The sequence below is a fragment of the Hermetia illucens genome, chromosome 3 (assembly GCF_905115235.1).
Source record: "Hermetia illucens chromosome 3, iHerIll2.2.curated.20191125, whole genome shotgun sequence".
NCBI classification, from domain to species: Eukaryota; Metazoa; Arthropoda; class Insecta; order Diptera; family Stratiomyidae; genus Hermetia; species Hermetia illucens.
Window position 1 is genome coordinate 155,755,152 of NC_051851.1, and position 21,322 is coordinate 155,776,473.

A 21,322-nucleotide genomic window follows, 5' to 3' on the forward strand; every position below is an offset into this window, starting at 1 on the left:
AAGCACCTCCGAATCATAGTGGGAATTCTCACTGGTCACTGTCGGCTGAACTATCACCTAGGGAAGCTAAGGATATCTACGGACACTGCCTGCAGGTTCTGTGCGGAGTGTGATGAAACCTCTATACACGTGTCCGGTAGGTCGAGACATCTGGAAGAACACTTGATACCAGATTGAAAGTTGAAAGATTTGAAAGTAGCGAAGATACTAAAATTCCTGACGGCTATAAGCTGGTACACTACAACCAGCAATAGGAACACAATAGTTCCTTAAGGACGCGGTGCATCTTCCCCTTAACAGAATGATAATAGTAATTTTATGATTTGAATGAATTCTCTAATAAGGCCCTTTACATACTGCCCCACTTGAGGCTGACTACACCATGTTTTCTTTTTCTACCAAGGACATTGCCCTTTTAGACTTTCCAGGCTGTAATTTGGGGAGCTGTTCTGCGTAATTTTTTATCATTCCTTCTTTCATATTTTTGTCCGTCGCAAATAACGTCATCTTAGCGTGATTTCATTTCTCGTATGCTTTCATTTAATTACTGCTGCTTTCCATTTCATAATGCTTCCGCGGCAAAAAGATTGAATTCACTGGACGCCACTTGCGTTTTACGGATTTAATCAAACGAGATTTATTAGGAATGCGTATTGTTGCAGATATAATAAAACTAATTCGGTATTTTGGCTTGGATAGTTAAATTTAAGGTTTATTCGGGTCATTTTGATTTTTAAAATGTCCAATAACGTCTGAAATCCATCCTAGACACCAACCGACTCTTATCTCATCTTATGCCACATGTCCGGTTGACATTCTTGTGAAATGACATTTGTGAAATTGGTCAACGGGGGAAAACCCTTTCTGTGGAGGAGGTGAATAGTTTTCTTGGGGATTCATTATTTTAGTAGACTTTTGAGATGTCGGTGGATAATCGTCGGCATCACTTATCGGAGTTCCGTGACCTGTTTAGAGCGCTTTTCAACATTTCCGATCGGGACGTGCAGACAAGAGTTTTGGACGCTATAAATGGTGTCGTAAATGAGGATCAGGATTATTGTTCACGGTGCCAGTATCGGAGGAACAGAACATTTTCTGACGCGGAAGTGCAGACCAACTTTACGGCAACAGTGACTATAAAGAAGTGTTCAATTTCGGTGCAAACTGATCCTGTCGCAGCTAGCCCGGATTCAACCGTGGAACCAGTGACTCCGCCAGCATTGGTAGCAATTGGTTCGCGAAAGCCATTGAATATTCGCATTGCGGAGCGAAAAAATAGTGCGGAAACAAAGGATTTTCCTTCAAGTAGTGTGAAAAGGCTCATGGCACAGTGCGCGGGAAATAAAAAGAATAGAGTGGAGTGCGTGGTGTGGGAAACTACCACGGTCGGACAGTCCCCACCGCTGGAGGCGACCGATTGTCAGAGGAATGATCCAGTCATGAAGAACGGATCTGAACAACGTCGAAAAACAACTCGCAGGAGGAACACCGATTCACCTCACAATTCCAAGATGCATCAAGTACTGGACTCGGATGTTGATAGGTCCAATTCCCCGATAGTCCTTTCTCGGTCCGTGTCCAATTCCCCCAAACTCCTTCCTGTTATTCTATCCAATATCCCCATAGACCGCTCCGGCCCAATGCCCAATTCATCAATAGCCCTTCCTGGTCCCTTGCTCAAGACTAAAACTTTCGATGAAACCCGGCCATATCAATCTGTGGTTAAGCGAAGGAAGAGGACGAGCAAGGTCCCGCGCGTGGAGAAAGCAGAAACTGGGGACAAGAGCAGCATCGAAGAAATTTTAAACTCCAAAATGACACCAACCTCCGCCAAGCGCAGCAAACTGGTAAGTTTTAAAGTGTCCTCGGTGGTTCTACCCGTTTCCATTTGATTTTGTGTCCTATTATCAGTGAAAGGCCCTGGGTTGAGTGAAAATTGGGACGAAGAAAGTACATTGGTCACAGTCTAGGGACTCTCGCTTGGGAAGGACAACAGTTCGCGGGTTAAACGGTTGAAATTCCGTGCAAAGTGTCGACACTAATTCTTTCCTAGTGTTCAGAGCTGGGAAAAATATTGGTTTAGTCCGCCAGGTCGAGTTTAAACTCTATGAACGAAAATAGAGACGGCTACGAACAGGAGTATCTACGTTCCTCAAGCTACATCTTCATTAAATTCTTCAAAATCGAGCCCCTGGACACCACAGAACTTCCCCACAGCCGCATATTCGTTAATAATTTTGTTGGATCGTCCGAATTCCATAGCATTAAAGGAAGCAGTCAAGCCAGCATACAAACCTCTTGAACAATTGGCATCCTTAGGTGCAGATAAAGCAATCTTCTAGTAATCAATGGTAAATGCCAACCCGTGACTTTCAGGACTTGCCATTGGTTATTATTTAAAAAATTATCCAATTTTGTTTTTGTTTATTTAAGCGTCATGACTTGCGAGAATCACAGGGGATTCCCCGTACTTTATGCGTTCTTCGAAATTATTGTGTCATTGTGGCGTGCTTCGGCGCGTGGCCAGATTCCAGCTTGAGCAATTACTGAGAATGATAGGAGGGGAGAGAAGCGGTGTCCAGATTAGGCTTAAAACTGGAATGTGAAGTGCTTCTTATTGAAGAATATTCTCAACTGATTGTGTGTAAGTTGGTGAATCCGCAGGCTCGACTACCCTCAACCGTCGCGATTTTGTGTGTCTTAAATTTTCTTATTTTTGTCGGATCCAGCTTGTTGCTCGGTTCGTCAACAAATTTCCACTTCTAGATCTTAATCGAGTTTTAAACGGGAAAATAAATTGACGAGAATTGAAGGATAACAAGTGCGTGATCGGCATCATTTTGCTTAGCAGGAAAGGCGGGATTTGCTCGAGACACTATCGTGACTTAAAATGGGCATCGATTGGGTGCAAAAAGTTCTAAGCATGCGTCGAATTTTATTTTATCAAGCACTTCTACATTCTCAAATGCCGATATATGTTAACTCGTGCGATAGCGGCTCGGAATGTTTGGTTTTTAGCCGAAAGATATTTCGGATTCATAAAAATTTTTGGGAACAAACCATGAGTGATAGGAAGCAGACGTGTACTGTGAGTGGTATTGGAAATGTTGGGGGTTTATCAAACAATAAAATAAAGAACCGAAAAACTGTCTTATCGGTCTAGAGGACTTAGTTTTAGCCACTACGAATGCGTGTTCTAACTCAACCCCGACTCGCTCGAACAACGTGTGTTGATGATACAAATTTACTTGTTTGAGGCCATGCCGCTGATTCCATTCCAAGAAAAAGATGAAGATATTCGTGTTACGCTAAATTGTACCCTCTTTAGACTTTGTCTAGATCGGGTTCTCAATTGTAGTCTTCGTTGAAAGCCATGATTGCTTTGGTCGGCCTTTGGATACCAGCTAGTACCCAACCCAACACTACTTAGAAGGCATTTCTCCCATAAATTTTTCGCGACGGATGTAATGTTTTCATTTCGGGCATGATCATAGGTGAGTTATGCCAATGATGCTGGGCAACAATTCTCTCTCTCTTTTAATGTTCGGAAAAACATAGAAAGTTGAGTAAGACTCGCAATCACGCCAAATAAATTCTATCTTTACAATAACGCCATAGACGTCAATTGATCATGAAGCCGAGCTCCAAACAACAAAATGCAAATATTTTTCGGTAAAGTCCCCATAACGCCGCAGTAGATTTTGAATTTGAGGCATTTGTTCATGCGTCAATCGGCTGAGAGCATCGGATCGAGGTATTTAGAGCGCTCAGTTCTGGGTCACCGACATTGGTCATGTCGGTTTTATTAATTATCAAAAAAATCTTGTTGCATGGGGCGACCATGTGAGGACAATGCCTTTATACTAATCATTAAGAAATTTTCTGTTGTTGATAACCTTCCAGTATTGAGCTGATCCCAGAAAAATCTCCCCCTTATTTGCCAAAACATTTCTGTATCCGAAGAAGCAGTTGATTGACTAAAATCAACTCATTCCACGTTAGCTCGTTAACACTAAACAAACGTGTTGGCAATTTAATTGATCAGCAAAAATCTACCCCATTAAACCTTTGTCTGCTGAAAATGCACTTCTTCACAAACTGGAAGTACACTTAGATCCCTTCGATTTCCAAGTTGAACAGATATCATCTTCTTAGTTAGTAGTGCCCATTCGGTTTGGCTATTGTCGGTTACAGGAGCAAAACTATCCCAAAAAGCTGAAAAGTTGATAATTACAGGTCTGTCAGCACTAGCAGCAGGGCAGTGTAGCCCAACTGAAGTGCTGTGTCGACACGCGCTAGGATGCCTCTATGTTAACCAGGATCGGGACGAGGAGTTGAGTCCTTAGTTTGCTGGAGGTTGAATGCAATGTCCGGTGTAGGAATATTTTTAAAGTTGTATCTTATGTTCTGCAACTTTGTATCTTCCTTTTCATTCTACGCCAACTACTTTCTTAATTCTTTCCCTCCAAGTATTTCTTATTTTGTCGTCTTATTTATTACCTTTGTCATAATCCTTTCTATCCTTGAACGTCATCCTCCTTTCTATTTTCCTCGTCATACTTTTCTCTGTTCTCTTCATAATCCTTTTCATTATCGTCCCATTCCTTTCTATTTTCCTTGTTATATTCCTCTGTATTCTCCCAATCTTATTCCTTTCTACTTTTCTCCGAGTTGTCCTTTCTGCTCTCCTTGTTGTACTTTGTAGTTCCTTCGTCGTTATCCTTCTATTCTTGTAGTACTTTTCACTGTCGTCGTTTTTTCTGTTCTCCTTCTTCTCGTCCTTTCTATTCTCCTTCCCTTTTGTTCTCCTTGTCGTTGTCTTTTCTACTCTCCTTGTATTCGTCTTTTCGTTCTCCTTGTGATGGTTGCTCTTTTTGTCGCCCCTTTTTACTCTGCCTGTCGGCCTTTTTTAGTCTGCTTGTCATCGTCCTTTTTATTCTCTTTGTGATCGACCTTTTAGTCTGCTTGTCATCGTCCTTTTTATTCTCTTTGTCATCGACCTTTTTATTCTGCTTGTCATCGTCCTTCTTATTCTCTTTGTCATCGACCTTTTTATTCTGCTTGTCATCAACCGTTTCATTCGGATTGTCATCGTCCTTTTTATCTTCTTTGTTATCGATTTCTTTTTCCTCTTGTCGTCATCCAGTTTATTTTCCTTTTCGTCGTCGCCTTTTTTCTGCTTGCTCGCCTTATTTTCTTTCGGTTGTTGCGCATTTTTTTTTCTACTCGTGCGCTCCTTTTTTCGCTCGTCCTCATTTTCTCCTTGCTCGGCAGCAATTCTGCTCCGCCGACAGAATGTTGGTCTCGAGGTGCGCGTTGACCCTTCCACTAAAAATGGATGTTATGAATTTGTAGAGGGTTGGTAAGCAAGTAATCGGTCTTGCGTCTGCGGGGTCTTGCTCCGTGTCCTTCTTAGGGATAAGGTAGGTAATCCCCGCAGTGAGGAAGGGTGGAAATTCCTCCGGCCGACTCATGACCTCATTTATGGTGTGTGCCAGCCGCCCATAGCTGAGCTTTTTGTGATCCAGACCTGGGCCCCTCCATTTCTTCGAGCTGTTTATGGCTTGTCGAACTTCCTCTTCGGTAACATCCGCAAAATTCATGCCAGGCGTATTGGCATGGCGGGTGTCTTCGGCGGTGATCCACTCAGCATGCTGGGCGGGTAACTCTTAAAGTCCGCCCCAGTATTCTTTCACTTCCGTTATCGAAAACTACTGTCTGGACGCTCTGTTGGAATTCATTGAGAGGTCTGAAAAAGCTTCGCTGGTTCCTCGCTGGAGCGAGTTTCGCCATATCGTCGTAACCAACTGCTTTAGTGTGTCTAGAATTTCAACTACGAGTGCCTCGCTGGGGATGACATAGTTTCGGTAAACCTGCACTCTGCACTTCCTATCTCACCCGTCTGCTGGCATCGCCAGTGCTGATCTGAATTAGTCTAGCAATGTCATGCCTTAGTGAGTCCCGCCGACGTTCCAGACGAATTTTCCATGGTGGATCTTTTAGGTTATTCAAACCAATAACACGAAAGCGAATCTTCTGATCGTGCAATCTGACAGCCGTAACTGCACCACAATACACAAGTGATTGTAGTTGCAGCAGCGACATATCAGCGCACAGTCGAGATGCAATCTCATCATTGATTTGAACTACAATTCCCGGAGTTGCTGGAGATGCATAGAGCCTGGGAATACCTGGTCTATGTAGAGGATCCATTTCAGAGATTCGTCCCGAACCTTAGCTGGACGATGGAGAAGAGTGCTACGGCGAGTATTCAAACTGTTGTATGCAGTGCGGCGTTGTATTATTGACGCTGCCGCCCCTGCCCCATCGTCTCTCGGTCATTGATTTCCGCGATGGCCTTAAGGGGGTCATCCCGTGTGTCGGGTTGGAGAAATCGATTTTTTTTTTTTTGCATGATTTGTATCTATATATAGTGGAGAATATGTGGGCAAAGGGATTTTCCAATATTCCGAGTCATTCAGAAATTACAGTGTTAAACAGGTAAGGAGTTTGCAGCCGCGGCTAGGGTACTCGATGAGAAAGAGGATCGAATCTTTTTTTACCTGTTAGTTTTTTATCTGAGCCTTATAAATTCGAACACAGGTATAAATATAAAAAGATGGAAAACCAATCAATTATCTAAACTTATTTGCTGTTTGGAATAAAAAGGATAATCCAGTCTAGAGTGAGGACTGAAAGGCTTTCAAGCTATACTCAATTATATTTTGTAGTAAGTATTGTGCTGTTTGTGTGTTCAGTGATTTTTTTAAATGGATCGTACGAAGGGAGATCGCTTTACCGTTCAACGTCATGCTCGCACTAAAAAAAGAGTATTTCATGGGAACCGATACTTATTAGAGAAGAAAAAGGACTTCGCGTCAACATCAGCAAAGTAACTTTTAGCAAGCATGAACATGGATGTTTGAATTGCGACAAGTTTTGTATATTGTATATTGGATTTTGCTGGAGTTTTCTCCGGTAATTCTGCAAATTTTTGCAAATAATAAAATATACGTAGTAGTAAAAAAGGAATGTGTAGGACATGTCGAGAAAAGAATGGGAACAATGAGTCGTTAAATGCATTGATCTGGACTTTCGCTCTTAAACACCTCCATTCTGGGGCCAAGGATGTAGAAATAGTCACTTTTCTGGCTGTAATTATTTTCAATGAAGGACTCAATGGCATTCTCAAAATCCTAGTGGCAAAGGGATGTCAAGGTGGTCACATATGTCAGGTTTATGTCGACCGCCGTATAAAAGCGCGAATTTGGCGGTCCGAACGACGATCGACTGACCTCGCTAAAAGAGCCACAATTGAAACCAGAGAGCAACAATCGGCCTTACAAGACTTTTTTGATGAAACGGAGGGTACTCTCTATGGACCACGTATAGCAGATTAATGCTGAGTTAAAATTTTACTGTTGATAATGACATTTAAATTTTCAAATGCGTTTTTCTCGAAACTGCATCTTGAAAATCGGCTGCCACCATAGCTCAAAATCTATCCAACCGAATTCTTTGAAATTTTCACGACTTCTTTAGTACATATTTCTACGGTCCGCAAACTAGGATAATTGCAATCGGACAGGTAGTTTTTTTTTTATTCATAAAAAAAGTCGTAAAAAAACACCAAAAACCAAAAAATTAAGTTTAAAAGCCCACCAAAAATTTACCTTTTAATATTTTCTAATTATCCTAGTTTGCGGACCGTAGAATATTGTCCACATTAAAATGCCGTTTAGTTTTTTTTCTTCAGATGAACACAGCGCCCTCCAGCGTGGCAGCAGAAAAACACCTTTTTTTGGAGATGGGTACATAAATTGACACGTATTCCAAAAACTAGCTACGATATCAAACTGAAAAATTTATCACATATACTAGAGATATCGATAAACAAATGGTGAAAAAATCACGTTTCTATCTTTATCCAGTCCTCCAAAATAATTTTTCAAAAAAAGGCAAAAAAAACGGCCTTCACACGGGATGACCCCCTTAAGTCGAACATGCTTCCTGATAATGGCCGGGATTGTGTCGCTGTGAGTTATAAAACTACTGGTCTTCGACTCGCTGCGCAGTCACGTGCCCGAATTGCGGGAAACGCTCGATAAATCTCTTGTGCAACAAGGGCCGGTAAGATGTTGTACCCGCCCCCGCCGTTATTTCATAGTAGGAGCGAATGATAAAGAGGTTCATTTCTTAAGTCCGCTTTATCCGCTACCTACGCGAACCTGCTGAAGTGGTCGCCACAGATTGTGACGAAACAGCTGCAACAGACGGAGTAGTCGTCGTAGCGCCTAGACGTCGAACCGCCCCACGACTAGCGGTTTCGACGCCGTGCTGTCCATTACGGGAGCCCGACTCACTCACCAAGTCAGACGACTCCCGTCGGTTATCCGTACGGTCAAATTCCTCCTTCTCATTAGTTGGGTTTGCACTTTATGCCTAAGTGCCAGGTGTGGGGATAGCTTCCTTAGTGAGTAATCTGCAAGACTGCAAAGTTCCTCACCTACCCCCTAAGACGCTGCGGTGGCGTACAGCCATTCAGACTAAAGCTATCCATCTTTCCTTTCACAACTCTGGGACCGGCTACGGCGGAGTTTTATTCTTATTTTTACCTTACATCCAACTATTTTTCTGTTTGTTCTTTATTTAATCTTTTTTTCTGTACTTTTCTCTTTTTACTTTTTTCAATCCTTTCTATTTGTTTTGCTCTTGCTTTTTTCTATTTTTTCCTTTTTATTTGTTTTGCTCTTGCTTTTTTTTTATTTTTTCTTATTCTATTTTCTATTTATTTTTACTTTTCGGATTTCTTTCGCCTTCAGTTTTCCTTGCATGTGATGAACACAGTTCATCATTCCATGCCTTTCTTTCAGCTCCCACTTCGCCGCTTTTAACATTCCTTTTTCCATCATTTTCCTCGTGCATTTTCGATGTCTTTCTCCTAACTTTTTCCAACCTCCTCTTCTCATTTTTTTCATCCTTTTCTCCTCATTTTTTTCTTCCTTTTCTTCTCATCTTTTGCATTCTTTTCTCTTTGCTCTTTTTTCATTCTTTTCTTCTTTCTTTTTCCTACCATCTTCATCGTTTTTCCTATTTTTTCCTCATAGTTTTTCCTAGCCTTTTCTCCTCGCCTTTTCGTTGTTCTCTCCATCCTTTTCTCCTTGTACTTTTTCCCGTTTCTCTCTGTAGTCTATATTCGTTTTTTGGGCATTTGCCTCTCATACGTTTTTAAGGTTTTGTTTGCAAAACAAAACCTTATTAAAATCGGTTTACTGTCTGTCTGCCTGTCTGTCCGTCACACGCATTTTTCTCGAAGACGGTTGTAGCGATTGGCCCCAAATTTGGTAGAAAGGTGGGAACTGTGGACGCTCACGCATATAGTGAGTTACATCCTTTTACGACGAATTTAAGGGGGGGTCCCCATACATGCAAAGGGAGGGTGTAAATTTTTTTTTCATCAAATATAGTCATGTGGAGTATCAAATTAAAGGTCTCGATTAGTACTTTTGAAAACCAGTCTTAGTGTTGACATTTGTTGAAAATGTGGAGGGTGCGGGGGGTTGAAAGTGGACATTTTTTTAACGAACCCATTCTCAGAAACTACCCAACCGAAAAATCTGAAAAAAAATCAGGGGGCTGTCATTATATGGTGCCTAGGCTCCGAAATGCTGATATCTGCTCAAATAAAGTTAATAATAGTACATTACTATAATTTTTAGTAATTGACAGGAAAACCCTCCTTAAGTTCACCCTAGAATCACAAAATTTTGCAACAATATAGGCTACAGCATAGAGCATGATCCTGCTAAATTTGGTGAAAATCGCACTATTACTAACAAAGGTATACTAGGTCAAAGCTGTCGCTTCTCCGCAAATTCGAGACTATGAATGTCAATATCACTTGAAAGTGGCTATTTTCACATAATATATGCATATTTTACGTGCTACATGCTAATGGGACAAATACACACCCAAATCTCTTTATAAAAGAAATACACAAAACCTTTCATATCTGAAGCGTCTAGCTTCCGGTTTCCCGACTTGTTTCTGTTTCTTCGCTTTCTCCTGCCTTTAAGGTTTTGTATAAAACACCAAAAGGTCTTCATACATGCAAAACATTGCGCGCTAGGTAATGGGACAAATGTTCGCTCAAATGTTTTTATATAAGAAATATCCAAAACCCTTCATACCTAAGGCGTCTAGCTTCTGGTTTGCCGACGTGTTTTCCTTTTAAATTTGGTTCATCTTTTTTGCCTCTTTCTCTCCTCTTTGTCTTCATTTCTCTTTTTTGGCTATGTTACTCTTTTCTTCACATTTCATTTTCTTCTCTCTAAAATTGATTCGCCTTTTCTCGTCTGTCTGGCTCCTTTTTTTGCTTTTTATTTTCTTTCTTTTCTGTTATTCGTTCTGTGCTTATATCGGCACTTTAGTGGTTTTTCTCTTTATTCTACTTTTTTATTTTTTTTTCTCAACTCTTTCTTTTTGCATCTTCTCTGCCTTTCTTCCTATTTTGTCCATTGCTTTTTCTCTGTTGTTTTTCTTTCTTTTCTCGTTGGCGTTTTCGATCCCTGCTATTTCCACATTTCACGCTTTTTCAAGCTCTTCCTCCATACTTTTCTCATCCTTTTTCTTTGACTTTCTCACTAGTTTTCTGTGCTTTTACCATTTTTTTAACCGTATTTTTTTCATCCTTTTTTCTTGATCCGCCCAACGATTTTCTTTGCTTTTTCCAGCGCTTTGTCCCTCATTTTTCAACCCTACTCTATCAGCTTTTTCTACTTTTCCATTCTTTTCTTTATTGTTCTATTTCGTTCTTATTTATCTATTCCTTTCTTCCCGATTTTTCTATTCCATTCTCACTCCTTTGTTATTTTTTCTTCCAAATTTTTCCACCATTTCTCTCTTGATTCTTCAATCATTTTCTCCTTGCTTGTCCCATCCTTCCCTCTTTGCTTTTCCCACCCTTCCCTCTTTGCTTTTCCCATCCTTTCCTCTTTGCTTTTTCCATCCTTCCCTTTTTGCTTTTTCCATTCTTTCCTCTTTGTTTTTTCCATCATTTTCTCTATTTTTGTGTCTTTATTTCCTCCCATCCCTTTGCTGTTTCCCTTTGTATATTTCGATAGCAATCGGCTTCTTAAATTTTCCTCTTCTATATTTCTTTTCGGTTTTTTCTTTTATCTTTTTCCGTTTTATTCCTCTCTGGCACTCGTCACCTCGCCAGTTTTATGGTTTCTTCTGTTTTTTCTCCCCTTTTTGCTGAACATTTTTCCTTAGCTTAGTGTTAGTGAAGCCCTAAGCACGTGAAATTGCTGCTGGCTCGGATGTCCTTTGGATCGCTTCCATCAACTTCGATGTCAAGTTCAATTTAGCCAGTACCACTAGACTGCGCGATTTAGTCGACTAATCCCACTACGTCTCCATAACTGGGAGGCATCGCTCTTTGAAATTGATCATCACCGAGTAGCGTGACCCATAGAGGATAGAAGGACAATTTACACTACCGTGGACATTTCATTCCTTAAGGAGGGAGTTCCTTTGGCACTAGTCACTATCGCAGTGAATAGCAAATGATATTGTATGGTACGCGGTCAAATTTTTTCGCTTCATGGTTGGTTTTCTTATAGATTTGCCTGGTGGACTTTCATAGCGGTCCCGATTATTTTCAGTTGTGTATGATTTTCACGCTGCCTTTTCCATGAAATTTTCACGATTTGATTCGCTGCCTACGAGTGCGCTCCTCGCTTTGTTTCAACGTTTTGTTTTGAGGTTCAGGAGGCAGCATGGTATGTGCTTCCTGTTTGCTTTGATGAGATTACAATCGATTTGCATCTTTACTTATGCCGCTATAAAGCGTTTAGTAAAACCACGAATTGATGAGCAAAGCTTTTCCTCGGAAAATCTTATTCAGTCATCGTTTATGCACTTTGATTTATATAAGTTGAGGGGAAAGGGGCTGTGGTTAGATTACAATATCAAGATGTATTGCTAATAATGATAGTCATAGGCAGGTTGCTCCACAATGACACCATCTTTCTAAATGAAACCGAATGGGATTTCCCCTGTATTTATACAATTTATCAAACAGTAGGAAGTATTTTTTTGTGCTTTAATCACCAGTTTGTCATTGCTGTGGAAAACGCCTCTAGTCATACTTTTATCTTTACTTCTACCGCATCGTTTTCGATTAACTCGATCCTTCTCCTACGTTCGAATGCCGCTATTCATCAAAAAAGGTCATAGGCCTACTACTGCAATCGCAAAAACTTACTTTAATGATGACCCTACTTATTTCGGACAACAAAATAAACTCAAAACAAATATAGCCTTTTAAAAACTACCCAGCAATTGCGATAACCCCTATTGACTAGAATTTTCTATTTCCTGTGAACGTACAAATATCTTATCTTGGCTTTATTTTCTTACAACTTTCAGACTTACGAATCAGAGTTCAGAAAGTTCATCAAACCAAATCAAGAGAAAAACAGTCAAATTATAGAAGAACTGATAGGTTGCTACACAACAGACGAGATCAATCAAACAGTCAAAAGTTTAGAGGAACCAGTAAATGTTATAGAACAAATGAAGCGAGAATGGGCGATATCACTGGTTTGCTTCGATGGATATTAGTAAGTATCAATAGCCGTTACTAACCTTTTCAATATGTCACTCTACCTGGCTTTATTCGGTCATTAAAGCTTTCAATACATTTTTTTCAGTTTCGCTATATAATATGAATTCTTTTTTTCAGCGCCGTACATAAGGCCATTGTAGAAAACGAATTGCCAGCACTGAAGCGACAAATTTACGTTTTGAAATTTCGGAAAATAAATATCAATCAAATGCTAACTGACGATGATGAGGTAACTTTTTATGTAAATATATTTTATATTTGTGAGAGTAGCTCTCTGTGAATCCAGTATATAAGTTGCTAAGGGTCACTGAATTTATGGTAGATTCTAGAAATTCCATTTGAAACGGAAACTAGCCTGCTTCCTCTCGAGCAGGTTCTCATTCGGAAGCCATTTTTCGGGATTTTGATGATCATCCCCTTCCTTCATTGTCTGGGAAAGCTCCGTGCAGAGACAGGCTAGACTGGCGGACCAACTTTAGCTCAAAGGTTTTTGGTTAATGGGGTAGTTCCTATCCCTAGTTTGCCATCCCATCCAACCCAACTGGGATTTCACTGGATGTTTCCACGTCTTCAGATGATTTTCATCGTAGAGAAACTCTATTAACATGCAAACCCTTTCGTGATGCATCTTTCGTAGATTGGCCTTCATTTTTCGGTATTCAAACAGGTCTCGTGACGTCGTCGATTCCTGATCCATAACTTGGCCCACACCAGAAATAAAGGCACTTGGTGGGGGCGCAATCCTCATCTCCAGCGAGTTCACCATTTCGCGTACCAATAAAACTGAAGTTCTGGATGTCCTTATTTTCTTCCTTGTCTCCGGCATCCTTTTGTTCCTGTTCGCGTCAAGCATCTTTGTTTTGCTTCTCGCCTCAAGCGGGTTTCTTAATTTTCTGGCCACTTTCGACGTCTTTATTTTTTTCCCCACTGTCGATGTATTTATTTTTCTCTCCATCATTCATCTCCTCGACCACGCATCCTTATTTCCTCCTCTCCTCGACCACGCATCCTTACTTTCCTCCTCTCTTCGACCACCCATCCTTACTTTCCTCCTCTCCTCGACATCCTTATTTTTCTCCTTAACTCCGGTGTCCTTTCTTTTCTCTTCGCCTCAAGCATCTTTGTTTTCCCCTCGCCCCTCGCCCTCATGCATTTTTATTTCTCTCCTAGTCCTCAACGTCCTTATTTTTGTCCTTACCCTCTGCATCCAAACTCGTCTCCGGTGTCCTTGTTCATTTGCTCGCCCACGGCGTCTCAAATAAATAAATAAATTTTCCACTCCGACATCCTTATTTTTCCTCTCGTTCTTGGCAGCCTTATTTCGTCCCTCGCCCCTCAGATGACTATTTTCCATTTGCCATTTACCATTGTTGTCTTGATATTGTCGCCGGTCGAAGCGAATGCTTGGAATTTGTTTATACCCACTGCCCAGATACGTATACACAACTCTTTCATCCTTAACCAGAATGATATTGCCAATCTAACAGTCGGGAGATCGTTGTCGCCACTTACCATTAAGATAAAGACTAGCGAAGTACTGGTCACACCGACGTCGCCAAAAGGCTTGACGAATTCGATTGAGCCATTGCAATTGTTTAATGCATGCCGGTAGTCAACGGAGAGCTTCATGATCCCCAGAGCGATGGGTAAAGTCTTCGCCGCATCAACCACAGTTCATAACGCCTTAGGTAACTCCTTCACCAACTCGATGTTGTTCAATATTAATTTTCACTAGTTGCCTAGGGCGGTCGTACCGATCATTCAAGGCTTTCAATGCCTCCCGGTAACGTCCGGTGTAAAATCCACCAAGTAAAGGCACGGGGTCGGTATTAATGGCTTGGCGCAATTCGCCCAATCTATATGCCTCTGCGACAACCAATTGTGTAGCGCACCGTCGAAAGGGAATATCGCCAAGGAATCCAGTTCACCACCAACAGCTCCACTAGGCACCTCCGGTTTATGCTCCATTCGGCATGCCACCACCGGTGCTTCCAATGCAAGGCGAAGCATAATCCGATCCGATCTGATCAAGAAGACTGTATACAGGAGTAAATCCAGCGGCAAAGGGGCACGGAATCTCACCATCCATGTGGTTAATGTATTGGTGTGGCGATCATGCTTAAATGGTTTTCTTGTGTATGTATCCCCATCTCAGGTGGTAAGCCATAAATAGCTGTACAATGCCACATGTCCGCAACCACGTGGGCCCACATCAATGCACTGCATCAAATACACGACACTAAAAACAGGGCTTATGAGCGGAATTTTTCTCGTGCAATTACCGTCGCGGGGTACGGGCCATCGTATCGGACTCACTGAAATGTGCTTCAAAACTCGCAGGACTTTCCGGTCGAACTTCTTTACTCTTCTCTACTAAGTGTCCCTCAATGTGTAATCTATCCACTGGCGTTTCCGCCTCCCGATCACGCACGCCCACGGATGGCTGGCAACGACTACGTTGTTTGTTGAAATAGTATTAGGTCCGCGTACTCCGATGAGCAGATGTCAGCAACGTAGTCGAGGTTTTTGAGGAAAGATGTCATCGTCCATTGAACTTCACATCCCCCGAACAAGGCAGAAGAAATATCGGTGACAAGACGCAACTCTGGCTAACTCCATTTTGGGCCTCAAATTCTGCTGAGATTTTACCTCGATGAGCACGTACAACTTTGCGTAATCTTTGTCGCTGTGATAATAGCTACTAGTTTCACCGGAATTCCCCTCCTGCGCAGAGCACGCCAGATAGACTCCCTGCTCACGCTGTCGAGAGCTTTCCCAAAATCGTTGAAGAGCAGGCAGGTGGAAGATCTCCGTGCACTGTTCCAAAATTATATGTTGTGTGTTGATGTGATCAATACAGAAGGATCCGGTGCGGAAACCAGCCTTCTCTCTGTCGACCAAGGTTTCGAGATGTTGTTTAATACGTTCCAGAATTATTTGAGCTATTATCTTTGGGATGGCAGGGAGCATGCAGATACTCCCCCAATTGCCGCACTCAAGGTAGGTGGAATCTTAACGATTATCTCCTTATGTTGCTGTCCATTTCCGGCTTTAAAATAAAATGTGACTAAGCAACTATTTCTGTTCCATTAGTGTGTTTTCATGCCATGGCAGATATTTTTCTGGAGGAATGTTGGAGACTGAATGTGTTTTACAATTGTCATCTCCTAATCAGCTCTGGCAAGGGCAGTCGACCTATGTCCGAAGCTATCTACCTAGTTTCAATGATGTCCTCTGGGTTTTACGGAACGAGAACGCCGCAGCCGTGTCACTTTGCAAAACTACCTCTAGTCTTTTCGATGTAGTCTATTGATATCGAGCCAATATATACTACCGGACAGTTGAGTGGTTAGAGGACAAGGCTGTCGTACGGAAGGTCGCGGTTCAAATCTCACTGGTGACAGTGGAATTTTATCGTGATTTGACGTCGGATACCAATCGACTCAGCTGTGAATGAGTACCTGAGTGAAATCAGGGTAATAATCTCGGGCGAGCGCAATGCTGACCACATTGCCTCCTACAGTGTACTGTAGTCTACCGGTACGGTCTTGAATGAAGTGCTCTAACACACTTCAAGTCCTTGATCCAATATGGATTGTTGCGCCAACGATTATTATTATTATTATATACTACCCGAACAAGGTCCCGAAGAGACTGACTTTTGATATACGCTACAACTACAACCTCAGCACAGCTAGGCTCGCGTCACCCCATCATTGTAGTGGAGCGAGCAACTTGGATGTCGAAGGCACGCAACTGCCAAGAAGTTTTCTCAAGGCTACTAAGAAGGAGGTATTATATCACCTATGGAGTTAGAGTAGAGTCTGTTCTTGGTTCTTGGTGATGGTCCTTTACTTTTTCGCGTTCGCTTTCTTCGTGTAAATTTTGTATTGTTTTTACCCATATTCACGTCTTTAGTCCCCTCTTTCCGGTTTCGGCAGTCCTACCTAGTTTTATTGTCTTTCGGACAGATAAATGCACATCTAAGTCTATATTGCTTGTCTATGTGTTTTTTTTAGTGTAATTGACTGACTGATATCAATAGTTTCTCACTTAGCAGGAGGGTGGGTAGGTATTAACGGTCCGAAAAGCCCAATTAGCGCCGATGTAATCGTTTTGATGTTACAAACCCCTAAGATAATGACTGGTGTATGCATGGTATGGGGAACTGAATCTAGCCGGCTCAGATTACAACACCATCCTGCATCAAAATATCTCTATTTTGAAGTCTCCAGAGAATTTTTTACTTATTATCCGCAACCTGACTCTAACTAGAGTTGGACAGTCGTAAAGGTAGTGTCTGAAGGTTTGACTTATGTAAATGGTGAGCCTTCGTCCTTTGAAATCAGTGCGGACCTGGATGCTCAGGATTTCCATACTAGTGGAAGGAGGAGATCTATAGACAATGCAGATGCAGCGATGAGCATGGGAAGACCAATCAAACGCAGCGGCTGATTATGTTTGGAGGAACAGTGACTGACTATTTCATTCATAAGAGGCGAACTTCATCGGATGCGATATGGTTGAGACCCCGTGAAGTGTTTCTTCCACCTATTCAGCTGTTCGTTATCGCTGATGAGGTGCCTGCCGACCGGTCATTTCCTGCACAGGACCATCGAAAGGTTTGCGAGAACGTGCAAGTTCTTTTATAATATGGTATACACACATGCTTCTTTGACCAGCGCAAAAACAAATTCCTCTTTGACACGACGTACACTACGTTCTACTTCTCATCGGAGCTCGAGCGCATAATGCTCGCAGTCACCCACAGCAGTCAATAGAGCCTTCAATTCCTTCCGTTCATCGATTCGCTTTTACGATTCCGCAGTCAGCCAGGTCTTATGATGCTCCTCTCCCGGACGTGGTCGATGATCCGCGTAATACTTGAGAAAAGACTATTTTTGATGGCGGTCCAATGCACATCGATATTTCCAGACGGGTCACCCAGGGTATCTGCCATTCCGATCAGCGAGATGGTTCTCCCACTGTCGAGCGGGAATTGGATCATACGAACCCTTAATGTTGAACTTAGGGAGTCGCAGCTCTACAAATCTGCGAAAGCTGGTGAACGCAACACGCCAGCGATGGTAAGCGACCATCAGATGGTGATCCCTTTCGAGGTCAATATCACTACCTCCCACCATTAACGTTATTATCGCCAAAATCATGATTCTCCATCACATGTACGAGCAAGATGTCAGAACCCATCTTGGCATTCAGGTCACCCATCAGGGCTACATTGTCATCTTTGGAAAGCCTCTCCTAAAATCGTAGAGAGCATCCTTCTCCACCTCATCGGAAATCTCCGTAGGTGCATAGCACTAATACAGTTGTGATGCTCCTTAACCTGAACTTGAATCTTGTCAGAAAACTGCTCCCAAGTCCAGAGGGTGCGCTTTGCGGTAACTGTCATTAAGAATCCAACACCGGATTCGCGTCTGCTAACACTGGGCTGTCCAGAGTACAAAAACACATTGCCGCAAGAGAAAGGAATACTCTCCAGAGTCCCACTATCTTACTTCGCTTGGGCCCAGAATGCCCAGCTTATATCTTTGGAATTCTCTCTGTCTCAACGCATTAACTTAAGACGTTGAGTGCGCCGTAATTAGCCTGTAAGTGACGTCTGGGTCCAGAGACTCTTCTAATTTGATACAGCCCATCCATGAAACTGTGTCGAAGGCGGAAACTGTTCGTTCGTGCGAAGAATCCACTCAACAGGGACAAGACAAGAACCTCGATAGTCCGTTTGGTCGCCAAACTGTTACAAGGTAGTTCTAGTGCTGCCATCATTGCCAACAAGTGCTTTAGATTGTCCAGGATGGGGGTGTGACTTTAGCCAGGGATCTGAAGGTCAATTCCACACCCTAATCCAAATTAGCAAAAATCTGCCAAGAACATTTTCAAATTCCAATAACTAACAAGAGCTTTTTACATTATTTACAGACTCCCCTGCAACTTGCCGTTAAACACAACAGCGCCTTACCCATAGTAAGTGAGCTAATCCAGAGTGGTGCCGACGTGAACGAGAAAGATAAAGACAACAACACAATCCTTCATTTGGCGATGAAATATTCCAGCGATTCGAAACTTCTAAAATTACTTCTCAGCAAAGTCAATTCCAAAATATTCAATGTATACAACGACAATGGCGAGACAGCTCTTCACGTTGGTGTAAGTGAGGAAAAATTCTTGATGTGCAAAACATTTCTGGAATTTATCGACCAACAAGAGAAATTGCTATCACCCGGTCAGGGTATAAGTGATTTGGTAAAATTGTCCGATACATTCAGACAAATTTTGAATATACTTCCCTCGCGAGAACCAACTGAATTGAATGCACGAAAGCAAAGTATACTGAATGCGAAAAATCAGAAAAGTGGCAGAACACCGTTGTTTCTGGCATTGAGCAATCGATCAGAGAAAGCAGGTAAGGTACATGTTATTTGGTAGTTACCTCATCATTCCAGAGTGTTAATATTTTTGAAAACTGAGATAGAGGGCGGAGTTTTTTTTAGTAAGAGGTAAATGTCCCTTAGAGTTGTCTCTTTCCTTGCAGAGCGATCAGAGAATTTAAGGGGAAAACATTCCCTAATCGTGTTGCTTCGCCGCATATTTTCGAGATTATTGACACTTTGGAATGCTGACGTAGTTATCAAATAGAATGTATACGCGTTTCATAGTAGGCTTCATCGTGTATCTTTTATTTCAAGTAAAGTACCCGGAAGTACTGTTTTATTCTCTTTATTGGCGATGCTTCGGAAAGGTGAATTCTCTTAGAAAAATCCCAAAAAAATAGATGTTTTCCAACGACATATCAATAAGAGGCTCAGAATGGTGTATAGAGCGCAATACTAAGTTATACGATTAATACGACAGAACATTTACAATTAACTCCTGTGGCGCTACGACAACGTTGGGCACGTTTAATGGATTTCCAGCTATACATTAAGGAGAAGAGCCCAAGGAAAACTACTTAGAAGGACACTATGTAAAAAATTAAAGGACACAATTGATATGGACAGCGGATTGCTTTTGGGATTGTCCAACTGGAGGACAGTCACTGAGCCGGGCAGGATTCATTCAAGGAGGAGCATAGACCGAAGCATCGCGAATAAAGAGGAAATAAAACAGTACTTTCGCAAGCTAGAGTGAATGTACACATGCCGAGTAGTAAAAAGTTATTGTGAACAAATTTCATTGCGTCAAACATATTGCAACAATGGAGACAGCTCTGCCACGATTGGAACACTTTCATATCATAAAGATCCTTTGTTTTCAAAGTTAAGTCAATTTGCCAAGCATTTTTCGTAGAAATGAAAATTTAGTCTAAGCTCCTTAAGGCACCCCATTTCCGCTTTTTCTCATGACATCTGGTCCTATCTGCACGAAGTACTAAATAGTAGAGATTGAAATGGAGGGAGAAAGGGAGCATGCTCTTTACCTCCAACCCAGTTGAAGACTCGTGAAGCTCATCTTCCTCCTATATAAGGCTAGGGCGCTTCAAAAAACGGCTTTTTGACATTCAAATGGCAAAGTTTGACTTTTCAATCTCAGCGCTCCCGCATCCCTAACGCAGTTGAACATCTCCAGCAGTCGTCCCACTCTTAAAAATATACCGCGCCTCAAAATGGAGCTGTTTTGACATTGTAATAGGAGGACTTAAGTTTCAATCCCACCCCTGAAAATTTCCCCTCTCTATCCTCCGGGAGGTTCCTGAACTCGTAGTAAAATTCAAAATTAAGCCCTTCCTCCCATTATAATATCAAAATAGCTTCACTTTGAAGTGCGGTAAATTTTTAAGAGAGGAGTGACCACTGGAATTTTTAACGGAGTTAGGGATGGGGGAGCCCTTCTCACACCTTCCAGGATTGAGATTGAAAATTCAAACTTTTCCGTAATAATATCAAAAAGTCCCCACTTTGAAGCGCCATAATTTTTTAAAGTGGAAATGGCCGCAAAGAGTTTTCAGCGGGATTGAATAGAGGAACCTCCCTTTTCTCTCTCTCCATAATTTGTTGGAGAATTCGCGAAAAATTCGTGAAGCGAGGGAATAGTTAAAGAGAAAATATAAAAAACAATTATTGTCTTGTAGCTCGCCACTGGATGGTGTTGCGATAGATCACCTTCTACATCGTTCATACGATTACTATGGAAATTGGGGTAAAGGTTGTCCTTGTGGGGGTGAGGAGTTTACGCAGGGGAGACGGGCGGTCCCCCTTCAATTCCGATGGAAGCTCGTGGCGATTATGGCTCTTTAAAATGAGTTTCTCTTATGTCGCCATAGTAATGTTTTAATTTTCAACTCTACCGCGTTAAGTAGAAGATGAAGGGGGTATGCAAGAGGAAGAGGCAGTTCCCCATATCTAACCCCGCTAAAAAATTGTGCTCCCCTAGTTGCAGCTATATTCATGTCGAAACGAAAGCGGAAGCGGGAGATCTTCTCTCTTGAAGCCCGTTGGAAAATTGTGGTGGTCACCTCTCCTTAAAAAGTAATAGCGTTCCAAATGGGCTGTTTTCTGTTATCATCATGGTAAAATTTGGTTTGTCTGCGCCACCCCCGGAGAAGGAGGAGATAAAGCGGGTGCGCAGAAGGAAGCATAAGGTCCCCTCTTTCACCATCGCCTAAGAATTATGTTGGTCATCACCCATTGAAAGGCAATGGCACGTCGAAAAGAGGTTATTTCCGAAACA

The 21,322-nt window shown here is 42.0% G+C and overlaps 1 protein-coding gene across 2 annotated transcripts in view; it reads left to right on the top strand.

The window, feature by feature from the left end:
• Positions 1 to 840: 840 nt before the first annotated feature.
• The window catches only part of LOC119652918, a 28,356-nt gene continuing 7,874 nt past the window's right edge, over positions 841 to 21,322 (top strand). The window contains exons 1-4 of one of the 2 annotated variants that reach the window (XM_038057304.1): positions 841 to 1,847; positions 12,433 to 12,626; positions 12,749 to 12,860; positions 18,575 to 19,058. In XM_038057304.1, coding sequence (XP_037913232.1) covers positions 921 to 1,847; positions 12,433 to 12,626; positions 12,749 to 12,860; positions 18,575 to 19,058 — 1,717 coding nt within the window. In that variant the 5' untranslated portion in view covers positions 841 to 920. The remainder of the gene's footprint in view (positions 1,848 to 12,432; positions 12,627 to 12,748; positions 12,861 to 18,574; positions 19,059 to 21,322) is intronic. The other variant, XM_038057305.1, reaches the window with a different exon arrangement.